Here is a 27,801-nt window from a genome sequence, read left to right as displayed (position 1 = left end):
AAACAGGAAAGAAGAAAATAAAATAACAGTATCAAAAGTATAAAGAGTGACTTTACCATCAATGAAGATGAAATTAAAGCAGTCTTTAGTAGATCATTTACTCAATTATATGAGAAAAAGCTAATAATCTAGTGGAAATGGCTAAATATTTACAGAAATATACATTTCCCAGATTAACAAAGAAGAAAATATAATATTTATATGATCCAATTTCAGAAAAAATAAATTGACCAAGCTGTCAAAGAACTCCCCAAGAAAACTGCCCAAGGCCAGATGGGTTAAATCCCAATGGTATATAAACTTTTTGGCAAAATTGGACAAGAAGGAGTGTTACCAAAATGCTTTTTATAACACAAATATAGTGCCTGATACCTAATCCAGGAAGAGAAAAATAAAGAAAATTATAGATCCATTTCCTTAATGAATATTGACATAAAAATCTTAAATAAAATACTAGAAAAGAGACTCCAGTAATATATCACAAAGATCATTCACCATGGCCAGGTGGGATTAATACTAGGAATGGAAAACTGGTTTAAGATGAGGAAAACTATCAGCATAATTGACCAGATCAATAACAAAATTAATATAAAATACATGATTTTCTCAATAGATGCTGAAAAAGCCCTTGACAAAATTCAACACATATTCCTGTTAAATAAAAGAGAGAAAGCATTGGAACAAATAGATATTTCCTTAAAATGCCAAGTACTATCTAAAACCATCAAAAAGTGTCATCCGCAATGGGGATAACTTAGAAGCCTTCACAATAAAATTAGGGGTGAAGCAAGGATGTCCTCTATCATCACTACTCTTTAGTATCATATTAGAAATTATAGGGGGCAGCTGGGTAGCTCAGTGGATTAAGAGCCAGTCCTAGAAACGGGAGGTCCTAGGTTCAAATCTGGCCTCAGCCACTTCCTAGCTGTGTGACCCTGGGCAAGTCACTTGACCCCCATTGCCTAGCCCTTACCACTCTTCTGCCTTGGAGCCAATACACAGTATTGACTCCAAGACGGAAGGTAAGGGTTTAAAAAAAAAAGAGAGAAATTATAGCTTTAGGATTAAGGTAAGAAAAAGAAATTGAAGGAATTAAACTAGGCAAAGGTTAATAAAAAAAAAACCCAACCAACTTTTACCTCCCTCGTCCATTGAGAAGAAGGCAGAAGATATGATACTCATTATCCATATGAAGTCATGTAAAACATCTCAACTTTAACCATGTTGTGGGGAGAAAAGACAATCAAAATAAAGAAAATTAAAATATCTGCTTTAGTCTGCACTCAGAATTCATCAGTTCTCTGTCTGGAGGGGTTTAGCATTAGTGGAGATCTTAAAAGCTAAAGAGACTGGGTCAGCTGGCTGGTTCAGTGGAAGAGATCCAGGCCTGGAGAATCAGTGATCTTAGATTGAAATCTGACCTCAGACATTTCCAAGCCATGTGACACTAGGCAAATCATTTAATCCCAATTGCCTAGCACTTTTCAGTCTTCTGTGTAAGAACTAATATTTAGTATCCACGTTTAGGCTGAAGGTAAGGGATTTGACATAAAAATCTAAAGGGAGGATTTTATAATTGAAACAGGTGAAGTCTGTGTTCTTTTCCTTTCCTAGGACAAATTTCTAAGTCCATGAGGACTCATTGTATAAACTCTCCTGGTAGACTGTAAGCTTCTACAGGGCAGGGGATGTTTTATTTTTGTCTCCAAGTTTTCAATACCAAGAATCATACCTGGCTTAGCATAGGAGGTAAATAAGTGTTTATTGATTGATTTTTTACAAGAGATAAAATTTGTAAAGTACTTTGCAAAACTGAAAGTGTTATACATTGTATTATCATCATTATATTCATGCTTATCTTTCATCTTATGCCTTGATGATGGATACCAATCCATCCTGGGCCCCCTTTTCTGGTTACTGAGTTTTGAGATTTGAGAAACAATGGTGGTACCAAGGGATTAAGAGGAGTTAGGATTTAGGAGTAGAATAGAAGACAGGGTTAATTAAGCATCTACTATGTACCAGGCTCTGGAGGGAGGTGCTATTATTATCCTCATTTTATAATTGAGAAAATGGCCGCAGAATTTAAGTGTCTTGAGAAACCAATTGGAGTACAGACTAGCTTAGATATCATTGTTTCCAAAATGTTTTCTGAAGTCACTGTTTGAGCACAGCTGGCCAGGATTCTGAAAATCAGAACACAGCTACCCTGGAGGCCAGCATTGCTTCAGTAGTGAAGATCAGTGCTGTGGTGACCAGGATCCTTCTGCTGTCAAACATCACTGCCTCTATAGCATGAATATGGAGATTGTATCAAGTTCACCTTCCTGGACAGCCAGGCACTCATCACAGGTGGAAACAAACCACCCCTATTGGTGAAAGACTCCTTGGTAAAAGCAACTCGATGTGGCCAAGCCTCATTCTGCCTTTACCTTTTGGGCAGCCTCCACAAGCACAGGCTCACCTGGGGCTAACTCCTCATTGGAGAACTCCAGGTTTAGCCAGCCTGACAGTAGAGTCTGAGAGGAGTTCAGGAGAAACATCAACTCTCGCTATCATCCTGACCCCAGCTAGCACAAAGGAAAGCTGGACATCAGCTTCTCTGAGCCCAGCTCCCACAGTACAGAAGGCAGCAGCGCTAGGGCAGAGACAACTTCTCTTTTTGCTCATGTGCCTGTTAGCTCTATCGTGTTACTAAGGAAGAATGCTTGAAGCAGGCTTCCTCTTTAGCCCTGGAGGATGGGGGTCAGATGTGTCCAGGGAGGAGAGCTTAACATCTCAGGGGAAATCACTTTCCCTCCCATTTCCCTCTTAGAGCTTCTTTTTTTTTTGTACACTTGAGATCTTGTGTGACATCTGTTGGGTGAGTGAATGCATTTCAGGATCCCTCATCTCTCTATAGTAGCACACTCTGCTGGTCCCTGAGCTACAAGGACCCTTCTGTGGTGATTAGTATTGAGTCTAACATATATGGAGCCTGTAGAATAATAGCAACACAGGGAAAATTTCCTTAGGCAATGTCAGTGTCAGTGAGTTGATAACCATTCATTGTTTCTGCTCTGTTTCCCACACTCTGCAAAGCACAGGGGATATTAAGAAAGGCACCCTTAATCTTAAGAAGCTTACAGTCTAATTGGAGAGGTAATATGCCAAGAACAATACACACACAATCTAAAAACAAGATCAGTTGGAGATAATGAAGAGAAGCAGGACACTAGAATTTAGAGGGATCACTTAAAAAGCAGAGGAGCTCTTAGCAGGGACTTGAAGAAAGTCAGGGAAATGAGGAAAGTATTCCCGATTTTTCTTCCAAAGATCAAATATTACAACATGATATTTCTACATATTCATAAAAATTTCAGCCGTTATGTTTGTAGAGCAGAGCTTTACTTGAGAGTGACCCCTCCCCATAGTGAGCTAACATCTTGAAAAGACATTCTCTATCCTCCCCTAAACCCCACTCCTACTTGAAGTTGCAGTATCAATATAAAGTAACTGGGTACAACACAGTAGAAATATATTCTATTTGGTATAGCCAAAGTTGAATTGAGATAGCAAAGTGAGTGCAAGAAAGAGCAAGAAGGCGAATGTCTCGGGGGAGAAGGAATAAGGTATAAGAAGAATAGGAAAAAAGAAGGTCATAAAAAGCTTTAATTGCTAAATGGGATTTTGTATTTTATCCTTAAAGCAATAGGGAGTTATTGAAGTTTATTGACTAGGAGAATGACTTAGTCAGACCTAGGTTTTAGGAAAAGCACTTTTGTAGTTGAATGGAAGAAGGACTGGAGTGGAATGGGACTTAGGACAGGGAGACCAAATAGAAAACTACTACTTAGTTAAGGCATGAGGTGAGGAAGGCCAATACCAGAGCAATTACAGGGTTATATGAGAGACAGGGTATATGGGAGAGATATGATAAAAGCAAAATCTATGGATCTTGTCAACTCATTGGAATATGGTGGGTAAGCAGTCAACAATGACCTGGTTGCCTATCTCTTGCCCTTCTGTCTTAGAGTTTCTATTAAAGAAGAAAATGAGGCTTTTTTTAAAGAATGATGACTTGGCTTGTGAGCTTGGATGATTTGGGTGGACAGTGATACCCTGGATAGCCAAAGGGAACTTAGAAAATATTTAAGGTTTTGAGGGGAAGGCAATGAGTTAAGTTTTGGACATATTGAGGCTCAGATGTCTATAAGACACCCAGTTCAAAATTTCTGAAAGACAGTTGTTCAATAGCAGTTGTAAGACTGGACGTCACCGCAAAGGTTAAGGGATGGATGACCAGATTTGAGAATCATCAGTATAGAGACGATGGCTAAATCTTGTGAGTTTATGAAAATACTGAGGGAAATCTTATAGAAGAAGAATAAAAGGGCCCAGCTCAAAGCCTTGTAGGGCACCTACATTAAGCGTTCATGACTAGATAAGAATCCAGCAAATGAGACTAAAGAGAGTGGTCATATAAGTTAGAGGAGATTCAGGAAAGTTTTGTTATAAAAATGAAAGAGAATAGGATGATGCTCTCAAAGGCTTCAGAAAGCTTAAGAAGGAATGAGGATGAAGAAAGGGTGATTAAGAAATTTTTTGCAATTAAGGATTTATTAATAACATTGGAGAGAGCAATTTCACTTGAGTGGTTTTGAAAACCAGACTGTAGTTAAAAAGAAAGTAGGAAGAAGGGAAGTGGATTCACCTTTTGTAGAGAATTTCCTCAAGGATTTCTGTCACAAAAGGGAAGAGAGATCAGAGATGATAACTCTCAGGGACAGGTGTATAAAATGAAGGGTTTTTTTCCAGATGGGAAAGTAGTAAAGCTTTCATTAGAATTGAAGAGTTTGAAAAAATGAGAGAATGGGAGTACTAGAGAGATTCTCTGCTCGATGAACGATGAAGTAAAGAGGGTACATATTTTGGAGTTTCCTTCAAATATAAGGGAACAACATCTTGTCCTCTCTGCCCCCAGTCCTGAGATTTATGTTCTCATTTATTCCTGTAGAGAGTGAGAATGATGTAGGGCCCTTCACCCATATCCCAGACCATGCAGCACCAGGAGACATGACATCAGTGAACAGTGAATCTACTGTTGGTGCCATGGTTAAGAAATGTCTTTTCTTTCTTTTATACTGGTATTCATCCTTGCTCTGGGCCCTTGTTTTCCAGCTTTCAAATATGATATGGACTCATCTTCATGTCTGAGAACAGGAGGCTCACTGATGGGGGGGAGTTTGTGATTAGGTTGTAAGACCTGGCAACTTCCTCTGTCCCATTTACTGTCTCCCAGATGTCAGCCTTTGGATGAAGAGCTCATTGAGGATTTTGTCCATTTCTTGTGTTAGTTTGTGTGTATACATATAATTTACTATGATAAAAGTCAGCTACTGGAGGACAGGTTTTTCTATGCCCAGCACCTATAACCCTCAATGGAGTAGCTGATTCTAAACAAATGATTACTGCTTCATTTTCCATTTAACCTGAGCAGGTATCCGTCAGGCAGTTTGTCTGAGTCTGGATCCCTATCTCATCTGAGGGCAAGATGACAGGACAGATCCATCTACATATCAGTCTCTTCTTATTTAATACTTTCTCATGGTGGCCACCCACCCTAGAGCAGAAGTAGATCCTAATTACTGTCAGAGTCTTTTTGTTTTGAAAGAGCTTGTCAGGGAGAAGGTGCTAATGTGAGGGGTTGGGGATTGGTTGCACTTCTCAGGAAGGACAAAATCTTCACAGGCTCTGGGGATCTCTGCCCAAATGACCCCAAACTTCCCCGATCAACCCTTAGGCACACTTCAACTTTGCTTTGCTTTGGTTACAGTATTCTCTACTGAGACTTCAGGGTCACTGAAGAAAGTGAGTGGATCTGACCAGGGAAGAGAACCAACAGACTCCACCAGTATCCCAATGACTGGCTTCACTGGAAGAGATTCCATTACAGACACTGAAACAGACATACGTGCCATGGAGACAACTCCAAGAGCCACAGTCACTCAAGCCCCACTTCTCACTGCGCCCACTGAGCAGGTGACCTCATCCCTGGGATGCACAAGAGAACTGTGTCCTCTCCCACTTCACCCTTAGCTCCAAGTGAGATATCCTCTGGAGTCACCATGGCCATTGCAAGGCCCTCACTCTACATGACTCCAGTAGAACCCACAGCTAGCCCTGGCTCCAGTAGTCCCTTAAACATCAGCCTATCTGGGACAATGTTTTCTACACCCCTTGCAGAAACACCTATAGCTGAAATAACTCTTGGAGAGAGTTCTAGCACCCCCCTCTTCTCTATGGTCCACTCCAGTTGATTCTTTCAATATTGTTGTCTTGGTCCCAGGAACTGAAATCACCTCCATTGTGCCTCTATATTCACTTCCAACAGCCTCAAGTGCCACAGAAACCACACCAAATCCTGAATTGTCAGTGAGACCTACCACACTAGAGCCAGGCTTAGCTGCCCTAACTTCCACTGCTCCCAGCATCTTTCCAACACCGTCTGGAGAAGACACAAACACCTCATTGGTGTCTATAGAAGGACCAACAGAAGATAAAACAGTGTCCAGCACCTTCCCAGCGAATGCAGACACCCCTGGTATCACTCACAGGGAGCACTTCTTCACAGGTCCTGGAATAACTTTTCAACCTGACATGGCCTCTACTTCTCTGCCCAATTTAAGTGAAGGGACCAGTTACTCCAAAACTGTCCCCTCACCCCCTTTAGAGAGTAGGAAAAGCACTGCCATGGTTGGAGTCCAGATAAGCCTAGCTGAACTTCTCACTCCAGAGTCCAAGAAGCCCACCCCTGCTGAGGGTTCACTCTCTGTTGGACCAGTGACTGAATTTAGCAGCAGGGAAAGTGTACATTTACAGAATAGCTTGGCCCCCAGCATCACCCCAGAATGGGAGACCAGTAGACCAGGCAGGACTACAGAGTCAGATATCAGCACACTCATCCCTGGCAATTTTCATCCTTCTGAGGGCACTGCTGACCTCATATCAAGCCCAGTGGAAGACTCCAGCCCAAAGCCAGCTGTCTATACCTCTCCACCCCACACCTCAGGTACTACAGGGACCAGGATTGGAGACGAGACAGACTCATCCTTGGTGTTGACTACACCAGCACCTGCTGTCGCTATCAGCAGCATCTCTGGGGCTCTCCTTGGTACAAGAACAGTGGTTCCATGGTCTTCGAATTCAGCTGAAGCTACAGATCTTACCATGAATCGCCTTGATCCTATATCCATGTTGCCATCCAAATTCTCCACTTCTTCTCCTGTAACATTTTCAGGGGTTACTTACAAGACTGAAGACAAGAGCTCCAATGTTCCTGGGACTGACAGCATAAGTATCATCTTCAGCAGCAAGGTCACAGACAGGGTCTCTCTCCATCCTGAGATCACTGCTAACCAAAATCTACTGGGCACAATGGAAGAGAGCACAGGTGCTTTGCTGACCCCTTCTTTGCCTGGACCTCCTGGGTCTTCAGCTGCTACTATGGGAGGTGTATCAAACATGTCAGGTACCAATACTGGCTCAACTCCACAGGTGACTTTAGCTTATGAAATCTTAACTAGAGACTTAGAGAAGACCTCAGACTTCCCACTGGCCACAGAAAATACAGCTAAGACTGTCCCAGCCAAGATGATGGGTGACATCTCCTTTGCTTTCACAAACCATATCCCAGAAGGTCAAGTGAGCTCAGCATTTCTTCTTACCACCATCAGCAGCCCCATGGCTCTCCCTGGAGAAAACATAGTTCCTCTTTCGTCAACCATAGCTGAAGCTGGGGATGTCACTATTACTGGGACAGATAGCACTCCTACATGGCAAAGCACACACTCTTCTTCAACTACTATAACATCATCTAAGGATACCCCCATGACCAAGAACACGAGATCAGCTTCCCCCAGGACTGACTCCATGCATCTAATTTCCAGCACAAAGATCACAGACATTGTTCCCTTTTCCCCTGTGGTCACTCTTAGCCATAAGTTTCCACGATCAGTGGTAAAGAGTAACACAGATGCCCCATTGACCACTCCTAAATCTCCAGTGGTCTCAGACACTCATCCTGGAGGCTCATTGGTCACCTCTGCTGACTCAGCTGTCCTGGGGACAACAGCTCATGGTGAGCCACATGATATCTTAGAAAAAGGCTCAACACTTTCCCTGACCACTTTAACCACAGAGATCACAAAAAGTACTATTCCATTTCCTACAAATCTAGAAGAAATTCTAAAATGTTCTAAGACTATGACTCCCAGACACACAGGCGCTTCCTCCCTGTGGCTAACAGTGACCACAGTGAGTCCTTTTCATATTGAATTGGGTTTAGGTCTAGATACTATTTCCCAGGCTGAGCTGTCTGAAATTCAAGGTCCACTAATCATCACTGAATTCTCCCAGAAGAGTGATGCAGGATTCCCATTGTCTTCTTCTGCAACTGAGGCAACTAGAGCAAGGACCATAACATCTTCCACTCTCATCTCAGGATTGGGGGAGAGCCAGTCTTCCATAGGCAGCATTTCAGGAACAGAGGCCATCAGAGACTCTCCCACCTTGTTCTCTCCTTTAGAAAGCACCAGGACACATGCCACCAGACCTGAGTATGCATTGAGCTCTGAACAAGCACTGTCCACTCTGCCAATTAAGAAATTACTTAAAATGGTCACCAGCTCACTTACTTTTCTTTCCAAAATGCCTTCTGAAGTCACTGCTTTGGCACGAAGGATAAATGGCCAACGGTTTGAAAGTCACAGCATGTCTACCCTGGAGGCCAATGATGCCCTAGCAGTAGGCACTGGCCCTGCTGTGACCTTTAACTCTCCACTACCAAGCATCACTGCTTCTAGCAGCATGGATGTAGATGTGGAAACTGTGTCAACATTAGCTCCCTGGACAGCCAGATCCTCATCACAAGTAGAAGCCAGTTCTCCCAATCTGGTTGTCACCACAGGAGATGGACCCTCCCTGGGAACAGAACCTCACAATCCCATCCACGAATCTCTGAGCCCAGGACCAGGATCCTTTCCTGCCTTAAGTACTCCCACAGCCTGCACAAGAACAGCTTCCCTTGAGGCTGCTACTTTACTGGAGGACCCAGAGCCAGCCAGCCTGAATCCAGAGACTGAGAGAAACCCACAGGCAACACCAACTCCAGCTATCACCCTGTCTCCAGCCAGCATACTGGAAGTTTGCACAACAGCATCTCCCAGTCCTCCTGACACAACCACAGAGGGCAGCAGTGTCCAGGCAGGCACAGCCTCTGTTTCTGATCAAGTGCCTTCCACTTCCTGCCTCTTCCCCAGTAAGCATATTTTAAATAAGCTTCCCAGGGAGGGAATTGGGGTGTGGCCTTGGAGGAAATGGGGAGTGTCTGTCCAGGGAGGGTCAGTTTGTGTCTTTCTAAGGAGAAGGGTCTTCCTCCCAGGTCCTTCCTCTCTGTAGCCTTCCAATGGGCCACTGTAGGAATTTTCCTTAGTGCCATATCTGTTGAATTAGTGTCATCTCTCCAGACTTCCTCATCTCCATGCAAAGGATAGTTTCACAGTCCCTGTGCTAAAGTGATTCTCCTCTTCTTATTGATGGATTCTGATTCCACTAAATCAAACATATATGGAGTTTGTCCATCAGTGAGTCCATGCTTTGAAGGGGAAAAGTTGGTTAGTTATCCTGTGGAGAAAAGTCAGAGAAGCCATGTATTTTTGGTCTCAGCAGATAGTAGCAACAATGTACTTTCCTTTGGGAGTCCTCTAATAATGACTTGACTGAGCTCTGGGTTGTCCCCTCCTGTCTTCCTGTGTGTGGTGATGCTGGTGTGGTGCCAGTCACACATGCCCAAGGCCATGGAGCCAGGAAGCACAGTAGCACCAATAAGGAGCCCCCTGACCCCTGTGTCTACTATTATGCCCACAGGTAAGTAGGTACCTCGTCTCTGTCTCTGTGTTGGAGGTTTACCCTTTTTAGGGCCTTGTTTCCCCGTCTTACAGAGGAAACATGAAATTATTTTAGAGATCAATCCTCAAGAGCTCTTCTGAACCTCTGATTCCTTTCTATGTACAGCCTGGAGAAGAGGAGTTTTAGAGGTAGGAGTGAGGTTCCCACTGCTAAGGACTTTTATACAATCAATAATAGGCACAAAGTTGGAAGGAAACTTTGAAGTGTCAGGTATTATGGATAGCCTCTCTTATTACTGATGTGGATACTGAGGTTTAGAGAAGTAAAGTAATTAGCTCAGGGTAATTGGATATGACAAGAAGGGACCCTCAAAGGTCACCTAACTGAACCCCATCATTTTACATATGGGAAAACTGAGGCCCAGAGAAGTTAAGTGGCATATGCCCAATGCACAAAATTAGAAAGCATCAGATATGGAATTTGAACCCAGGACCTCTGATTCTAGAGTCATTGTTCTTTCCACTCTATTATGCTGTGTGTTCAGTGGCCAATAGAGAGTTCAGACTTAGCACCTCACATTAAATGGCTACGACTCTTTCCACTTCGAGGAACTTTCCTTTTGGGAAACTTCTCCAAGGGCAGGAAATATGTTTTTAAATTTTTATTTACATTTTCATTATTTAGGTTAAGGCTGGGCACATAATAAAAACATTTATTTAATGGTGATTGATTGATTGATTGCTTTGATCTAATGGGTACATTGATAGAGTTCAGTTTATTAGGAAAATTTGTCCTCAAATACCTCTTATACCTACCAACTGCTTGCCTATGGAAAAGGGAAGGGGACGGGAATAAGCATGTATATAGCACCCACTATATGCCAGGCACTATAACAAAGCATTTCTTAGAAATATTATCTCATTTGGTCCTCATAATAACCCTAGGAGTTTGGTGCTATATTTAGCCCCATTTTGCAGAAGGGGAAACAGAGGCAAGCAAAGCTAAGTGACTTACCCAGGATCACACAGCTAATAAGGTTTGATTTGAACTCAAGTCTTCCTGACTCCAGGCACATCACTCTGACCACTCTCCCACTTAGTTACTTCTATGGTTAGAGCCACCAAGGTTAGAGGACCAGATGTCAGGGGAGACAAGGGTAAGGAATGGAGATAGACCCAAAGCCTCCACTCTTGAACAAAGAACTTTAGGTAAGGTGAATGACATAGATGTGGGCAAGTCACTTTGTCTCTGTGAGACTCAACTTTCTCATCTGTAAAAGGGGATAATAATAGTTGTAGGACTTTCCATTCAAGGTAGGTTTCCATGACCTATGTATTCTCCTTGGCACAATAATTCACTTGGACCTTTGATGATTTCTTGCATTTGGCCTACCCTCTGAGTACCAAATCCAGGGGTTTACCTCCAAGTCTGGCCCTTTCTGAGGTACTGTTCTCCTTCCAGGGAGGCCTGTTCATCCCTAGTTTATGCACTGGTTCCTACATTGTAGACCTGGTCCTACAATGCTCTGGCCTCGAGGTTCCAAAAAACTCCCATAGCCAAGAGAACCTGGAACTGGTCAGAGGCCAGAATTAGAAAACTGGCCCTCTCTGATATCATTGTCCATACTTGTCTCCTGGCAGCCAATTGGCCTGGCAGATAAGATCAGATTTGGAGCTCTGGGTGTGGTGGTGATGAGGATGAGGGGACAAATGCCTCTCCATGGTCTTAGGGAAGGAATGGAATCAAACCATCAAGCCATTTTCTGGACAAAAAACTTCAGGGAAGGGAAGTGACTCATGTAACATAAAATCTCCCAAAGGTCTGTTTATTCAGCTCTGACTGAATTTCCTCTCTTCATTTACTTATTGAGCCTGGTAGTAAGCCAGTCTGAACAAGGAGAATTCAGGTATCTATTCACAATAGAAAACTTCCTGTGTTATTAGAGAAAATCAGTATGTCATTCAGCACTGCTAAGAGGCCAGGCCACATCAGATGAGCATGCTGCTTAATAGCCTTTTATCTTTAAAAAAAATATAACTCTTAATTAAAAAATAATTTTATTCAAAGATATTTTATTTTCCTGGTTACATATAATTAAAAATTTCAATGTATATTTTCTGAAATTATAAGGTCCAAAATGACAGGAAGCCAGTGTCTGTTGGTTTGGTTGTTGATATGATCAATTTTATGAATGTTTTTTCTCTTAAACCATCCTTGTATTCCTGCTATAAATCCCAACTGATCACAGTGAATAATCCTTGTGATAACTTCTTTGACTTTTTTTGCTAGTATTTTATTGAAGATTTTTGAATCTATATTCATTAAGGAGATTGGTCTGTAATTTTCTATTTCCAGTTTTGGTCTTCCTGGTTTGGGAAATCAGTACAATATTTGTGTCATTAAAGGACTTTGGTAAAACTCCTTCTTTGTTTATTTTGTCAACTACTTTGTATAGCATTGGGATTACTTCTTCTTGCAATGTTTGATAGAATTCATTTGTAAATCCATCTGGCCCTGGAGATTTTTACTAAGGGAGTTCCCTGCTGACTTGTTCAATTTTGTTTTCTGAGATGGGATTGTTTAAGTATTCTATATCCTCTTGTTCATCTAGGCAATTTATATTTTTGTAGATATTCACCCTTTTCACCTAGATTGTCATATTTACTGTCATATATTGGGAAAAATTGTTCTTAGTAATTGCCTAAATTTCCTCTTCATTAGAGGTGAGGTCTCCCTTTTCACCTTTGATATTATTAATTTGATTTTCTTCTTTCTTTTTTATTAGATTAATCATTACTTTCATTACTTTATCTATTTAATGTGTTTTTTCAAAGTAAAAGCTCCTAGTCTTTTTATTAGTTCAATACTTCTTTTACTTTCAATATTATTAATTTCCTTTTTGATTTTTAGAATTTCCAATTTAGTTTTATCTGGGGATTTTAATTCATTCTATTTCTAGTTTTTTTTTTTTGAGCTCTACCCTCTCTGATATATTGTTATATGCACTCAGGGATATAAATGTTCCTCTGAGCACTCCTTTGGTTGCATTCCCCTTATTTTGATATGTTGTTACTCCATTGTCATTCTCTTCACTGAAGTCTGGACTTGTTTCTTTGATTTTTTCTTTGACCCACCACTTTTGAAGAATTAGATTATTTAGTTTCCAATTAATTTTAAATCTGCCTTTCAATAAGCCCTTATGGTTTTTATTGAAATAGGATCTGAAAATTGCATTCCTTCTGCTTTTCTACATTTGTTTGCAATGTTTTTATGCCTTAGTGTATATGGTCAGTGATTGTATATGTGCTATGTGCTATTGAAAAGTTGCTATATTCCTTTTTCCCTATTTAATTTTCTCCAGATATCTATTAGCTCTAATTTTTCAAACATTTAATTGATTTTCCTTACTTCCTTCTTATTTATTTTTTGGTTTGATTTATCTAGTTCTGAAAAGAGAAGGTCAAATTCCCCCACTTGTATGGTTTTTGCTTCTATTTCCTCCTTTATCTCCTTTAGAAATCTGAATGCTATACCATTTGGTGCATATATGTTGAGAACTGATATTTCTTTATTTCTTCTGCATTTCATCAGAATGTAATTACCTTCCTTTCCTCTTTTAATGCAATCTATTTTTGGTTTAGCTTTGTCTGAAATTATAATGTTTACTCTTGCCTTATTTGTCTCAGTTGTAGCCAAGTAAATTCTGCTGTACCCTCTTAACTTTAACCTGTATATGTCTACCTGCTTCAAGTGTGTTTCTTATAGAGAACATAAGGTAGGATTATGGTTTTTAATCCATTGTGTTATCCACTCCCATTTTATTGGTGAGTTCATCCCATTCACATTCATGGTTATGGTTACTGTCTGTCTATATATTCCCCTCCATTTTGATTTCCTACATTGATTGTGACTTTTCACTTATCCTTCTTTCCCTCCCCTCCAACTTATCTCTTTTCGTCAGTTTCCCCCCATTAGAACCTCCCTATTATTACTTCCCTTCCCACCCACTTCCCTCTTGTTATTCTCCTCTTTCTATAGTGCCTTTTAAATGACCACAGAACCTCTCTCTCTCTTGTATTGCTCCCCTCCCTACCAACGCATTTATTACCCTTCTACTTCTCTATAGGGAAGGAAACCATTCTCTTCCCCAGTGGATCTGATTGTTCTTCCCTCTCTGAGTCAATTCCAATGAGGGTAAATTTAACTATTAGCTGTCACCAAACTCTTCAGCCCTTCCATTATATTGATCTTCTCCCCTCCTCCCCCGTGTGCTTCTTTATGAACTTTGTGTTTACCAATTTTTTTCTCCATTCCCATTACTCTTAGTATTAACCTCTTTTTTACTAGTTTTTTAATATGTTTTGATGTATAATCCTATACACTGTACCTTCTAAGTATACTTCTTTTTTCCCCCATTTATGTATGTATGTATTTATTCAGTCAATTTAGAACATTATTCCTTGGTTACAAAACTCATATTCTTTTTTTCCCTTCCCTCTCCTCACCCTTACCGTAACTGAAACACAGTTCCAATGGGTAGTACATTTGTCCTTGATCAAAACTTATTTCCATGTTGTTGATGTTTGCATTAGGATTTTCATTTAGGATCTATATCCCAAATCATATCCCCTCAACCCATGTAATCAAGCAGTTTTTTTTTTCTGTATTTCTAACCCCACAGTTATTCCTTTGAATGTTGATAGTGTTCTTTCTTCTAAATCCCTCCAAGATATTTAGGATCACTGCATTGCCACTAATGGAGAAGTCCATTACATTCGATTGTATTATACCACAGTGTACCAGTCTCTGTGTACAATGTTCTCCTGGTTCTGCTACTTTCACTTTGCGTCAATTCCTGCAGGTCATTCCAGTTCCCTTCAAATTTCTCCAGGTTATTATACCTTTGAGCACTATGCTATTCCATCACCAACATATACCGGAATTTGTTCAGCCATTCCCCAATTGAAGGGAAACACCTCATTTTCCAATTATTTGCCACCACAAAGAATGTAGCTAGGAATATTCCTGTCGAGGTCTTTTTCCTTACCATCTCTTTGGAGTACCAACCTAGCAGTGCAATGGCTGGCTCAAAGGGCAGACAGTCTTTTAGCACCCTTTGAGCATAGTTCCAAATTGCCCTCCAGAATGGTTGGGTCAATTCACAACTCTACCAGCAGTGCGTTTATGTCTTGACTTTGTCAAATCCCCTCCAGCACTCATTACTTTCCATTGCTGTCATGTTAGCTAATATGCTAGTTGTGAGGTGATACCTCAGAGTTGTTTTGATTTGCATCAATATGATTATAAGAGATTTAGAGCACTTTTTAATGTGTTTATTAATAGTTTTGATTCCTTTAACTGGAAATTACCTATTCATGTCCCTTGCCCATTTATCAATTGGAGAATGGATTCATTTTTTGTAAAATTGATTTAGGTAACTCTTTATAAATTCAAGTAATTAGACCTTTGCCAGAGGTTTTTGTTAGGAAGATTGTTTCCCAATTTGTTGCTTCTCTTCTAATTTTGGTTGCATTGGTTTTGTTTGTTCAAAACCTTTTTAATTTGATGTAATCATAATTATTTATTTTACATTTTGTGATTGTTTTCAAACTCTTGCTTGGTTTTAAAATCTTTCCTTTCCCATAGATCTGAAATGTATGCTATTCTGTATTCACCTAAATTTCTTATAGTTGCCTTCTTTAAATTCAAGCCATTCACCGATTCTGAGTTTATCTTGGTGTAGGGTATGAGATGTTGATCCAAACATAATCTCTCCCATAGTATCTTCCAATTTTCCTGTAGTTTTTTTAATCAAATAGTGGTTTTTAGTCCCAAAAGCTGGGATCTTTGGGTTTATCATAGACTCTTTTTCTGAGGTTACTTACCCCTTGATGATTTTTCTGGATATCCTTAATCTTTTGTTCTTCCAAATGAACTTTGTTATGGTTTTTTATAATTCAGTAAAAAGGTTTTTTTGTTAGTTCAATGGGTATGGCACTAAATAAGTAAATTAATTTGGTTAGGATGGTCATTTTCATTATGTTAGCTCATCCTACCCATGAGCAATCCATGTTTCTTAATCGTTTAGATCTAGTTTTAATTATGTGGAGAGTGTTTTGTAATTGTGTTCATATAGTTCCTGTTTTTGTCTAGGCAGATAGATTCCTAAATATTTTATATTGACTAGGATGATTTTAAATGGAATTTCTCTTTCTAATTCTTGCTGTGGAGACATGTTGGAAATATAGAGAAATGCTGATGACTTATGTGGGTTTATTTTGTTTCCTGTAACTTTGCTAAAGTTGTTGATTATTTTAACTAGCTTTTTATTTGATTCTTTAGGATTTTTTAAATAGACCATCATATCATTGGCAAAGAGTGACAGCTTGGTCTCCTTGTTGCCTATTTTAATACTTTCAATTTCTTTTAATTTAATTGCTACTGCTATTTTTTCTAGTACAATGTTAAATAATTGAGGTGATAAAGGGCATCCTTGTTTAACTCCTGGTCTTATTGGGAAGGCTTTTGGTTTATCCCCATTGCAGATGATGTTTATTTATTGATGGTTTAAGATATATACTGTTTATTATTTTTAGGAAAGGCCCTTCTATTCCTATGTTTTCTAGTATTTTCAATAGGAATGAGTGTTGTATTTTGACAAAGCCTTTTTCTCCATCTATTGAAATAATCATGTGATTTTTGTTGGTTTTCTTGTTAATATGGTCAATTATGTGGATGGTTTTCCTAATATTGAACCATCCTTGAATTCTAGGTATAAATCTTAACTGGTCATAGTGAATAACTCATGATCAATTGCTGGAGCCTTTTTGCTTGTATCCTATTTAAGATTTTTGCATCTATATTCATTAAGGAGATTTTGGTCTGTAGTTTTCTTTCTCTGTTTTTGACCTGCCTGGCTTTGGAGTCAGTACCATATTTCTGTCGTAAAAAGAATTTGGTAGAATTCCTTCTTTGTTTATTCTGTGAAATAGTCTAATATTGGGATTAGTTGTTCTTTGAATGTTTGATAGAATTCGTTTGTGAATCCATCTGCTCCTGGGGATTTTTTCTTAGGGAATTCTTTGATAACTTGTTCAATTGGTTTTTTAGATGTGGGTTTTTTTTTTTAAGGTAGTCTATTTCTCTGTTAGTCTAGGCAATTTATATTTTTGTAAATATTAATCCATGTCACCTAGATTGCCATATAATTGGGCATAATAAATTTTAATGATTGCCTTAATATCCTTTTTATTAGAGGTGAGGTCTCCCTTTTCCTCTTGGATATTGTCAATTTGGTTTTATTCTTTCACTTTTAAAATTAGATTGACCAGTACTTTGTTTATTTTATTTCTTTTTTCAAAGTATCAGCTTCTAGTTTTATTTATTAAATCAATAGTTCTTTTACTTTCAATTTTATTAATTTCTCTTTTGATTTTTAGGATCTCTAATTTAGTCTTCATCTGAGGATTTTTAATTTGTTCACTTTCTAGTTTTTTAATTTGTATGCCCAATTCATTGACCTCTGCCCTCCTGAATTTGTTAATATATGAACTCAAGGATATATATTTCCCCCTGAATAATTCTTTGGCAGCAACCCATAGATTTTGAAAGGACATCTCTTCATTGTCATTTTCTTCAATGAATTTATTAATTGTTTCTATAATTTCTTCTTTGACTAACTGGTTTTGGAGATTTGTATTGTTTAATTTCCATTTAATTTTTGATTTGCCTCTCCATGTACCTTTTACTAATTATTATTTTCATTGCATTGTGGCCTGAGAAAGTTGCATTCATTATTTCTGCTCTTTTACCCTTGTTTGCAGTATTTTTATGGCCTAGTACATGGTCAATCTTTAGGAATGTACCGTGTGCTGCTGAAAAGGTGTATTCCTTTTTGTCCCTATTTATTTTTCTCCACATGTCTACTAACTCTATTTTTTCTAAGATTTCATTCACTTCTCTTACCTCATTCTTAATTATTTTTTGGTTTGATTTATCTAGTTCTGATAGAGGAAGTTTCAGGTCTTCCACTAATATAGTTTTTCTATCTATTTTATCCTTGAGATCCACTAGTTTCTCCTTTAGAAATTTGAATGCTATGCCATTTGGTGCATACATGTTGAGTACTGATATTTCCTCATTATCTATACTGCCTTTTATCAGGGTGTAATTAACTTCCTTATCTCTTTTAATTAGATATATGTTTTCTTTGGCTTTGTCAGCGATCATGATTGTAACTCCTGCCTTCTTTTTATCAGTTGATGGCCAATAGATTTGGCTCCATCCTCTTACTTTTATCCTATGTCTGTCTACCTTCTTCATCTGTGTTTCTTGTAGTCAGCATATGGTAGGGTTTTGGATTCTAATTCACTCTGCTATTCGCTTGCATTTTATGGGTGAGTTCATTTCATTCACATTCAGAGTTATGATTACCAGCTGTGTATTTACCAGCATTTTGATTTCCACTCCATTTTCCACATTTTCTTCCCTTTATACCAATATTTTGTTTTTAATCAGTCCCCCTAATTTCTAGGTTAACTGCTCTGCACTTCTTTTCAAACTGCTTCCCCACCACCTGTGTTCAATGCTCTGAGCCTGGCACAGCTTCGCCTGCAAGGTATTCCCTCCAGACTAGCACCCTTGCCCACCCAGAGCTTCCAGCAACCGCTGCAGGCTCAGTGTTCTCCTGGGGTCCTGGGACTTTCCTTCTTCCTTCCCCTTAAACACAAGTGTTCTTGAATTCAGGCTTTTGGGGGTTGTACCTTTTAAGTTGAGTCCAGCAGAAGGGTTCCTTGGCTCTCTCCTTTTGTTAGGTTTGGTTTTCAGTCCCCTAGGCCCATTTAGTTTTTAATCTGTGAGGAAGGGTTTTCAGAGGTCTAAACTTTTGCTGCCTCTATGCCACCATCTTGACTCCGTCTCCTAAGTATACTTCCTCTAACTACCCTTTTCATATAGGAATACAAATCATTTGAACTCATTGGGCTCCTTAAATTTTCTTTCCTGTCTTAATTACATTTTGGTGATTCTCTTGAGTTCTGTTTTTGGGCATCAACTTTTCTTTTTAAATTAGTTCTTTTCTTTAGGAATGCTAGGACATGTTAAATTTTATTAAAAGACCATACTTTACCCTGTAAGGATATATTCAGTTTGGCTGGGTAGTTGATTCTTGGTTGTAGTTGCCAGTCCCTTGCTTTCCATAATATCATGTTCCATGCCTTCTGGTCCCTCAGAGTGGTTGCATCCAGGTCCTGTGTATTCCTGCCAGTGGATCCATGAAATCTGATTGTTTATTTTTAGCAGTTCGTAGTATCCTTTCTGGTCTGAAAGTTCTTGAACCTGACTATACCATTCCTGGGTGTTGTCATTTGGGGATTTAATGCAGGTGAAGATCTGTGGATTTTTTCAATCTCTAATTTACCCTCTTGCTTAAGAATATCAGGGAAGTTTTCTTGGATAATTTTCCTTTTGTCTTGATTTTCCAGTAATCCACTAATTCTTAAATTGTCACTCCTGGATCAGTTTCCTGGTCTGTTGTTTTATCAATGAGGTATGGTAACATATTTTCCTCAATTTTTTCCATTCTTTTGATTTAGTTCTATAGACTCTTGCTGCCTTGTGAAGTATTTTGATTCTAGTTTTTCAATGCTTATTTTTAAAGACTAAATTTAATCCCTAGTTTTTTTTTATCATCCTTTTCTTTTTCATCTATTTTTCTTTATAGGTCATCATTCACTTTCTTTGCCTTGTTTTCAAGCTGATTAATTCTGGCTTTTAAGATTGTTATTTTCTTGTTTCAGTTCATGTACCTGTTTCCAGATGATCTATTTTGCTTTTTAAAATTTTTCCCCAAATTTTCTTCAGCCTCTCTTAATTACTTTTTGAGTTCTTTGAAAGCGTGAGTCCAATTTGCTGGAGTTCCTGAGGTTTTGCTTGATGTTCTTTTGTCCTCCTCTGTTCCATTTGTTCTTTCTTCATTACCTGAATAGAAGCTGTTGTTTCTAATTTCTTTTTTCTTTTTCACTTCTACTTTTTCCTTCATTCTGACTCCTCATTGGCTATATTCTTGCTGTTCTGTTCATTTCCTGGGTCTGTGAGTTTGGGCTTCTCTGATCTTCTGATTAACTTGATGAGGCTGATGGAATTAACCTGTTGTATTAATGTTCCTTGAGAGCAGATCTTCCCCAGCTGCTAGCATAATATGAAGGTGAAAGTTAAGCTGTGGAGGCTGAAGGTAGTTATCCTTGTCCTTCTCACTTCCTTTCTGCCAGCTGCCTGGTCAGAATCCTGAGCTTCCTGTAGTGGTACCAAGGTACTCTGTCATGGTTGCAGCCTTCTCCTTGGAATCCCCAGCAGCAGGATTCTTACTGCTGGTCTCAACATAATAGTTGTTGAGTGGTGGAGGAGTGGTGTTGGAGGTTGAACTTTTCTGTCCCCCTGGAGTTTTTCTTCACTATCTGTAGATTGGACTGATCCAGTTTAGATGATCTACAGAGCTCAAGGAGCTCTGAGGTCAAGCAGGAGCCCCAGATAGAGGAGAGGAAACTGAAGGCTATGACCAGGCTTCCCTCCTCTCTGCCCTTCTCCTCCAGTGCTGCCTCTCTGCCAGCTGTGGTAATAACCCTGAACCTTCGGTAGCAGTGGTAGCTGGAGCCCTTGCTCTGAGATCCCAGCAACCACCTACTTCTCAGCAGAGTAGGTGGGGTAAGGGACCTGGAAATTTCCTTTTTCTATCCCTTAAACTGAGAATTCAACCTTCTCTGTGTACCTTTTACATTGAATCAAGTAGGAGGGTACCCCAACTCTGTCCTGTTGTTGTATTTGATTTTCTGACTTCCTCAAAGAGCTTTATTTTTTCATTGCTATGGATGGGTTTTCATAGAGGATTTGACATTTGCAGCTTCTAAGCCACCACCTTTACTCTTCCCCATCCCCTCACTTCCTAATTCTTTTCCTTCCCCCACAAAAGAGCTGTTTTCAATATTTTTGAATATGCAAATCCTTCCCCTTTTTATTTTTTATCTCCTTGAGATAATAACCAAATAATTGCATTACTGCCTCAAAGCATATGTACTGTTATAGGCCTTTGGACATAGACCAAGCTACTTTCTGGAATGGTCGAATCAGTTCACAGTTCCCACAATGAGGCATTAATGTCTCAACTTTTCCATATATCCCCTCCATGTTTTGTAATTTTACTTTTCTATCATAAGAGCTAATCTCATAGGTTGTAAGGTGGTACTTCAGATTTGTTGTACTTTGCATTTCTCTAAATAATAATGATTTAGAGTATTTTTGCATGTCTAGAGTTGCATGTCTAAAGAGAGTTTCTATTACTTTGCCTGATAATTCCCTTTTCATATCCTTTGACCATTCATCAATTGGGAAATGACTTGTATTATATCAGTTTTGTGAAGGGTAATTTGATAGAGATCACATGATGATTTGTATCTTCTCCACCACCTTGTCTCCACCCTCAGCTTTTACTCTTACAAATTTGAATTAGTGGAAACTGGAAAGGAGACACTTTTCAGAAGAATTGGAAGCAAAGGTCCACCCTATTACCTCATTCCTTCTAATTCTTTTACCTAAGCTATTTTGTTTGGGAGAGGGGGGACTTTTAAATTTCATCTTTAAAACATAGTTCATTTTATCTTGCTATCTATACTCTATCCCTCAAGTGATCATAAACTGTCCACCTGTTGATAAATTTGAAAGTTAAAATTTTCCTCATAACTCTCATTTTTTTAGCATTTCACTCTTTATATCTTACTAATTTATAGTTCATTTCTCTAAGTCAGGCAAGATGTTGGTTCATCCCTAGTTTTTGTCAGATTAATTTTCAGGTTTCTTTGAAAATTTTTTTTCAAATAATGAATTCTAACCCTTGAAGGTGGACAAACCTCTTCATTTTACATGTGAGGAAACTAAGGCCCAAAGGTAGGACATGGGAGGGTAAGGATTTGAAGCCAGGTTTTCTGACTCCAAATTCACAAGTTCTTTATTGTGCCAGAGTAATGATAATGATTATAACAATCAACATTTGAATCAAATTTAAAGGTTAACAAAGCATTTTATCTCATTCATGTAACATTTCTGAGGCTCAGACATGGGACTCTCTTTCTCTCCTGTACAGCATCAGAGAGCTCCTACTTGAAGGTTTTCAACCTCAAATTCACCATCCTCAACCTGTTCTACACAACAGACATGGGTCAAAGGGGCTCCAGCAAATTCAACTCCATTGAGGATGTCCTGCAACCTCTGGTGAGACTCTACCTCCACTCCTCTACCTCCTCTCTCCCAAGCTTTCTTCCTCAGCCCTGGGTATCCAGGCTTGCTATTTATTTAGCCAGGCACTCAGCAGTTTCTTCCTTTCCTTTTGTTTCTAGATCAACAACTTGTTTAGAAAAAGCAGCTTTGGCCCTCACTATTTTGGATGCAGGCTGACTTTGTTAAGGTGAGAGTCATGGGAGCTGATGGTTCAAATAGTAGGAACTAGCACATTCCCATCTGACTTAGATCGTGTCCAGATTGGTTCTTCCTCCACTTCCCTGTTGTAATTCCTTCTTTCCCAAGCTGAGATGGGTAAAATATCCCAACCAACAAGCCATTAGAAAAATTCTGGGCTCCTTCTAGCCTTTTTCATGTGTAGAAAAGCTCCTTTCCCCACAACTTTTCTAAAGACAATGTTGCAACTGTTTTTACTTTTTCTTTATAGTTCCACATACAAGGAATAACTTAGGAAGTACTGAGTGGTGCTTAGTAAAGGACTGCTTAGAAATTATAAACATTACCTTTCTCTAGAATTAGAGAATTGTAGATTATAAGCTAGAAGGGACTTTCAAGTTCATCTGGATTAATTTCTTCATTTACAGATGAAAAATGAAGACCCAAGGAGACTTTTCTAGAGTCAAAGATACTGTCAAATCCAGAACTTTAACACAGGCCCTTTAACTTTAAATCCAATGATCTTTCCACTACTCTAAAGAAATTACTGAAAATAATCAGACCCCATACACACTTGTAAACATAGATATGAGTGAATTCACACATCCCTGCCAATTCCACTGTGTCCGATGAGAGTGCTAGGCTTGCAAATAGGAAGACCTGAGTGCAAATTCTCTCTCAAACTCAATGAACTGATGCAGAGTGAAATGAGCAGAGCCAAGAGAACATTGTATACAGAAAGTAAACCATTGTGGAACAATTCAGTGTAATAGATTTTGCTACTAGTAGCAATTCAAGAATCCAGGACACTCTTGAAGGACTTATGGGAAAGAATGCTAACCACATTGAGAAAAAGAACTATGGAAGTAGAAATGCCAAAGAAAAACATGGAAATTGGTATCAAGTGATAACAATTTGTACATCAAGTGACAACAATTTGTACAAACCAGTGGAATGGCTTGTTGGCTCTGGGAGGGGAGATTGAAGAAGGGAGGGAAAGAATATGAAGCATGGAAACAGTGAAAAATATTTTAAAATAAAAATTAATTTAAGAATTCTCTCTCACACAATTACCAGTGGTATGATTCTCAGCAAGTAACATAACTTCCTTTAGCCTCAATTTCTTCATCTTTAAAATGGGAAGGTTAATTGTGATCTCTTCCATGTCCTTTTCAACTCTAAATCTATAATTCTTTCCAAACCTTTTTTTTTCAAAGTAGGCCACTTCTCTCATGAAATATTCTCTGAATAACTAAATTTCACTAACTAAACTATTGGTGTCAAACTCAAAAGGAAACAGAGGTCACTAAATTGTACATCAAAGTCCTTGTGCCCCACATATTGACTCAGAAAACTATGCAAATTTATATATTTCATCATCAACAGTTTAAGATTAGAGAGGAACTATGAACTACATTTTAGTCTGGTTCAAGTGACTATCAGGGAGGGCCATGTTTAATACTTCTTGTCTAAATCATCAATTTCCAGGTCTATGAAGAATAGGATAGCAACAGGAGTGGATGTCGAATGTGCTTATCAGGAAGATTCCTCCACCCCTGTCCTGGACCGAGAGAAGATTTACTGGGAGCTGAGTGAACAGACCCATGGAAAAACAAGGCTGGGACCCTACATTCTACATAAGGAAAGCCTTTATGTGGATGGTGAGTGAATTGGAACATGCACCTTTGTTTCTCTGAGTGGTTCTATTTCTAGAAATTGACCAGCCTGCCCCAAATTCTCCTTTCCTTTTAGACCACCTTTGTCTCCATGGGTTTTTTTTTTTCCTACCCCTCCTGGGAGCACTGGCTCTCAAAGTAATGGCAAACTATAAAGACATGGCGGGGGGTGGTTACTTCTAAAGATTAGAAGTGGCTTGGTTTTTCTTAGGCTCCTTAAACTAAATTTACTCCATGTATCCCTTCCTATTGAATAAGGAAGTGCCTTGAATGATGAAACATATTTCATTTTACCAACCCTATGGGTCCCAGAACATCTCTCCATTCCTTCTTTCAGCTTTTTCCCAGATAGAGCTACCATATCAAATATTTATGTCTCTCCCTCACCCCACTTTCTCTCTCTCCCCACACCAATCACTATTTTTTCTCCTTCCTCTTTTGTCTCATTCTGCTCACTCTTCTCTTTTCTCTATCTACCCTCTTCTCTTATAATCACTTTTCTTCTGTCCTATTCTCTTCCATTATGCTCTATTCTCCTTTCACCTCATTTCATCTGTTTCCCTGAGTTCTTCTTTGCTTCCCTCCCCATTCATCTCTCCTTCTCTCCTTCCCTCTAAATTTCTTTTTTTCCTTCTCTTATTTTTCTTCTCCCTTTCCCAACTACAGGGTATACCCATCAGATACCAACCACCACCACAAACAGTAAGTTTTTAATTTCTTAATTGCTTTATTTTATGGGAGATTGCAATGAAAATTTTCTTTACTTTTTGGAGAAGGGGGGGTATGGTAGGGCAGAGGAGAAAAAGTGGGTTGGGGGTTCAGAATGAGGTATTCTGTAAGATATGGCCAATGTATAGATTTTCTTTACTTATTTGCCTATGTTTTTTTCTTTTTAATTAAAAGCGTATCTAAATTGATCAAAAAGGGGAAAATACCCAATGGGACTTGGAAAACCCCTATCACCTTCTTGATCTGTATTTAGAGTCAAACCTTGTGGTCTTTGTAACCCTGGTACACAGAAGTGATCTCTCAACATTACAGGGAGACTTGTGCCCACTCCTCTATAGCCTTCATTCAGCAATGTTGGTGAATGGTTTTCATTAAAAATATTTTTCTTTTTCCATCCTTCAATAATTGCACTCTATCCAAACCTATCTCTTGCTTAGGCATCATTATCCTCTGGGATTATAGGTAGGAAATGAGTGATGGTTTACTTCCTCTCCTGGCAAGGTTTAATTAAGACTAAAGGACCCAAGAAGATAAAGCAGGAAATGGGAGAGGTCAGGAAAGATGTACTCCTAGGTGTTAGGTCTAACAATGAATGTAATGATCTCTTCTCACAACAACAAGAGTGACAGCTATTCCAGAGATAAATCTAGGTAGAATAAAAACAAAGAATAAATATAACTACCATGTAGTTAGTGACAAAGAGTTTATATACTGAGAGGGCAGTCAGGAATGGTTTAATGTAGGGGGTAGTAGGTGGAGCTGCATCTTGAGAGAAGAATGGGGGTCCTCTGAAGTGAAAGGGAGAAATGAGGGCTTTCCAAGTATAGATATACTGGTTTTATGAGAAACTGAATAAAATAGAGCATTGGCTAATTTTATTTAAAAAGCGAAAGTACTAAATTAAATGATCAGTATCAAATCTAAAATGAGTGAATCTACCACCAATACAGAGGGAATTAAGGCAATTATAGGAGTTGTTTTACCCAATTATATGAGAAAAGTTACAATCTAGTTGGATTAATGAATATTTACAAAAATGTAAATTGCTGAGATTAACAAATGAATGAAATAGAATATTTAAATGACACCATCTTGGAAAAAATAAATTGAACAAACCATCAAAGAACTCTTTTAGGGAAAAAAAAACCCAGGGTTAGATGAATTGACAAGGGAATTCTCTTAAAACATTTAAAGAGTAATAAATCCCAATATTGTGTAAAGTATTTGGCAAATTAGGCAAAGAAGGAATCTTAATGAATACTTTTTATGACAAAAATATGGTGCTCATTCCTAAGTCCGGAAGATGAAATATAGAGAATGTAAAGTACAAATTAATTTCCTTAATATGAATATTGAGGTAAAATTTTAAATCAAATATATACTAGCAAAGAGACTACACCAATATAACACAAGGATCATTCACTATGGCCAGATAGAATTTATGCCAGGAATCAAGGTTGCTTAAAAATTAGGAAAACTATCAGCATAATTGACTATATCAATAACAAAAGTAACAAAAATCCCAGGATTATCTCAATAGATAATGAGACAAAATGCAAAACTCGATCCTATTAAAAAACACTGGAAAGGATAGGAATTAATGGGCATTTCCCCAAAATTAAAAGTAATGTCTACCTAAAGCAATCAGCAAGGATCATCTATGATGGAGATAAGTTAGAAGGCTTTCCAAGAAGATTAAGACTGAAGCAAGGATGCCCATTATCATCATTACTATTCAACGTAGTACTAGAAATGTTAGCTTTTTATTAAGAGAAGAAAAGAAATTGAAGAACGGAAAGTAGGCAGAGGTTTCTTTAAAAAATTATATTCTATTCTAAATTCTCTATTTGCCCATTGAAAAGATAAAAAATGTGATACCCATTATCCATATGAAGTCATGCAAAATATATTTCAACATTATATTATTATATTCAGCATTCAAGCATAAAAAAGAAACATAAAATATCTGCTTCAGTCTGCACTCAGAATTCAACAGGCCTCTCTCTGGAGTGGGATAGTACTTGTGGAGGGCTTTAAAAGCTAGAGAAGTGGGACAGCTATGTGACTCCATGGATAGAGGGCCAGATTGGAGATAGGTGATCCCGTGTTCAAATTTGACTGCAGATACTTTCTATTTGTGTGACTCTGGGCTTCACTGGGCAAATTACTTAACCCCAGTTGGCTAGCCTTTGCCACTCTTCTGCGACCAATATTTTCTATTGATTCTAAGTCAGAAGGTAGGGGGTTCAGAAAAATCAAACAAACTAAAGAGAAGGTTTTAAAATTTAAACATGTGAAGTATGTTCTTTCCTTTTCTAAGGCAAATTTCTAAGTCCATGAGGACTCAATGGATAAAGTCTTCTGATAGAATGTAAGCTCTTTGAGGTCAAGGAATGTTTTATTTTTGTCTCCCTGTCTTCAATACCTAGAGCAATGCCTGGCTTAGTGTAGGTGTTTAATAAATGTATATTGATTGATTTAAAAATGAGATAAAATTTGTAAAGTACTTAGCAAATCTGAAAGTGCTAGATACCGTCATTGATATGAAAAAAGTGCTTATCATTCAACTTCTGATTTGATCTGGTATCTATCTTGGGGCTACTTTTCTAGTTTCCAAGTCTAGAGTAATCTATTCTTCTTGACCTTGAGAAGCAATGTTGGTACAGTGGGAATAAGGGGTTGGAAGTGGAGAATAAGAGCTTTCCACCCTGGTAGGAAGGTGCTATTATTATGCTCATTTTACAATTGAGCAAATGGAGGCAGAGGTGAAGTGCCTTGCCCTGGGGTCAAACAGCTAGTAATTGTTTGAGATATAGGAGAGACTCAGAGTCAGATCAGCATTAGATAACCAATGTTCCTTTGTTAGTTCTGATATTTCCTTCCTGTGTGGCCTAGATCATAGGTGTCACACAAACACCCAGAGCCTCAGTTTGCCCCTACTTCCACAGATCATTTCCAGGAAAGTATTTCCCAAACCTCTGAAGTTCTTTGTATGCATTAAATCAATCAGCCAGAATCTGTCTCCAGGTTTGTGCCAGGAGCTGTCCACGGTGCTGGAACTCTA

The 27,801-nt window shown here is 38.7% G+C and overlaps 2 protein-coding genes across 4 annotated transcripts in view; both read left to right on the top strand.

Moving 5' to 3' along the window:
- The window catches only part of LOC103092052 (mucin-16-like), a 122,710-nt gene extending 117,479 nt beyond the window's left edge, over positions 1-5,231 (top strand). The window contains exon 12 of the mRNA XM_007489513.3: positions 4,997-5,231. Coding sequence (XP_007489575.2) covers positions 4,997-5,196 — 200 coding nt within the window. The 3' untranslated portion in view covers positions 5,197-5,231. The remainder of the gene's footprint in view (positions 1-4,996) is intronic.
- A 442-nt stretch (positions 5,232-5,673) lies between these two features.
- The window catches only part of LOC130457894 (mucin-16-like), a 27,484-nt gene continuing 5,356 nt past the window's right edge, over positions 5,674-27,801 (top strand). For all 3 annotated transcript variants that reach the window (XM_056820601.1, XM_056820602.1, XM_056820600.1), the window contains exons 1-5: positions 5,674-9,298; positions 22,022-22,149; positions 22,275-22,342; positions 23,821-23,993; positions 24,675-24,710. In XM_056820601.1, the coding sequence (XP_056676579.1) occupies positions 6,640-9,298; positions 22,022-22,149; positions 22,275-22,342; positions 23,821-23,993; positions 24,675-24,710 (3,064 nt within the window). In that variant the 5' untranslated portion in view covers positions 5,674-6,639. The remainder of the gene's footprint in view (positions 9,299-22,021; positions 22,150-22,274; positions 22,343-23,820; positions 23,994-24,674; positions 24,711-27,801) is intronic.

The sequence above is a fragment of the Monodelphis domestica genome, chromosome 3, assembly GCF_027887165.1.
Source record: "Monodelphis domestica isolate mMonDom1 chromosome 3, mMonDom1.pri, whole genome shotgun sequence".
NCBI classification, from domain to species: Eukaryota; Metazoa; Chordata; class Mammalia; order Didelphimorphia; family Didelphidae; genus Monodelphis; species Monodelphis domestica.
Note: the sequence above shows the minus strand (reverse complement) of the source record. Positions and strands in the feature narration are given on the sequence as shown.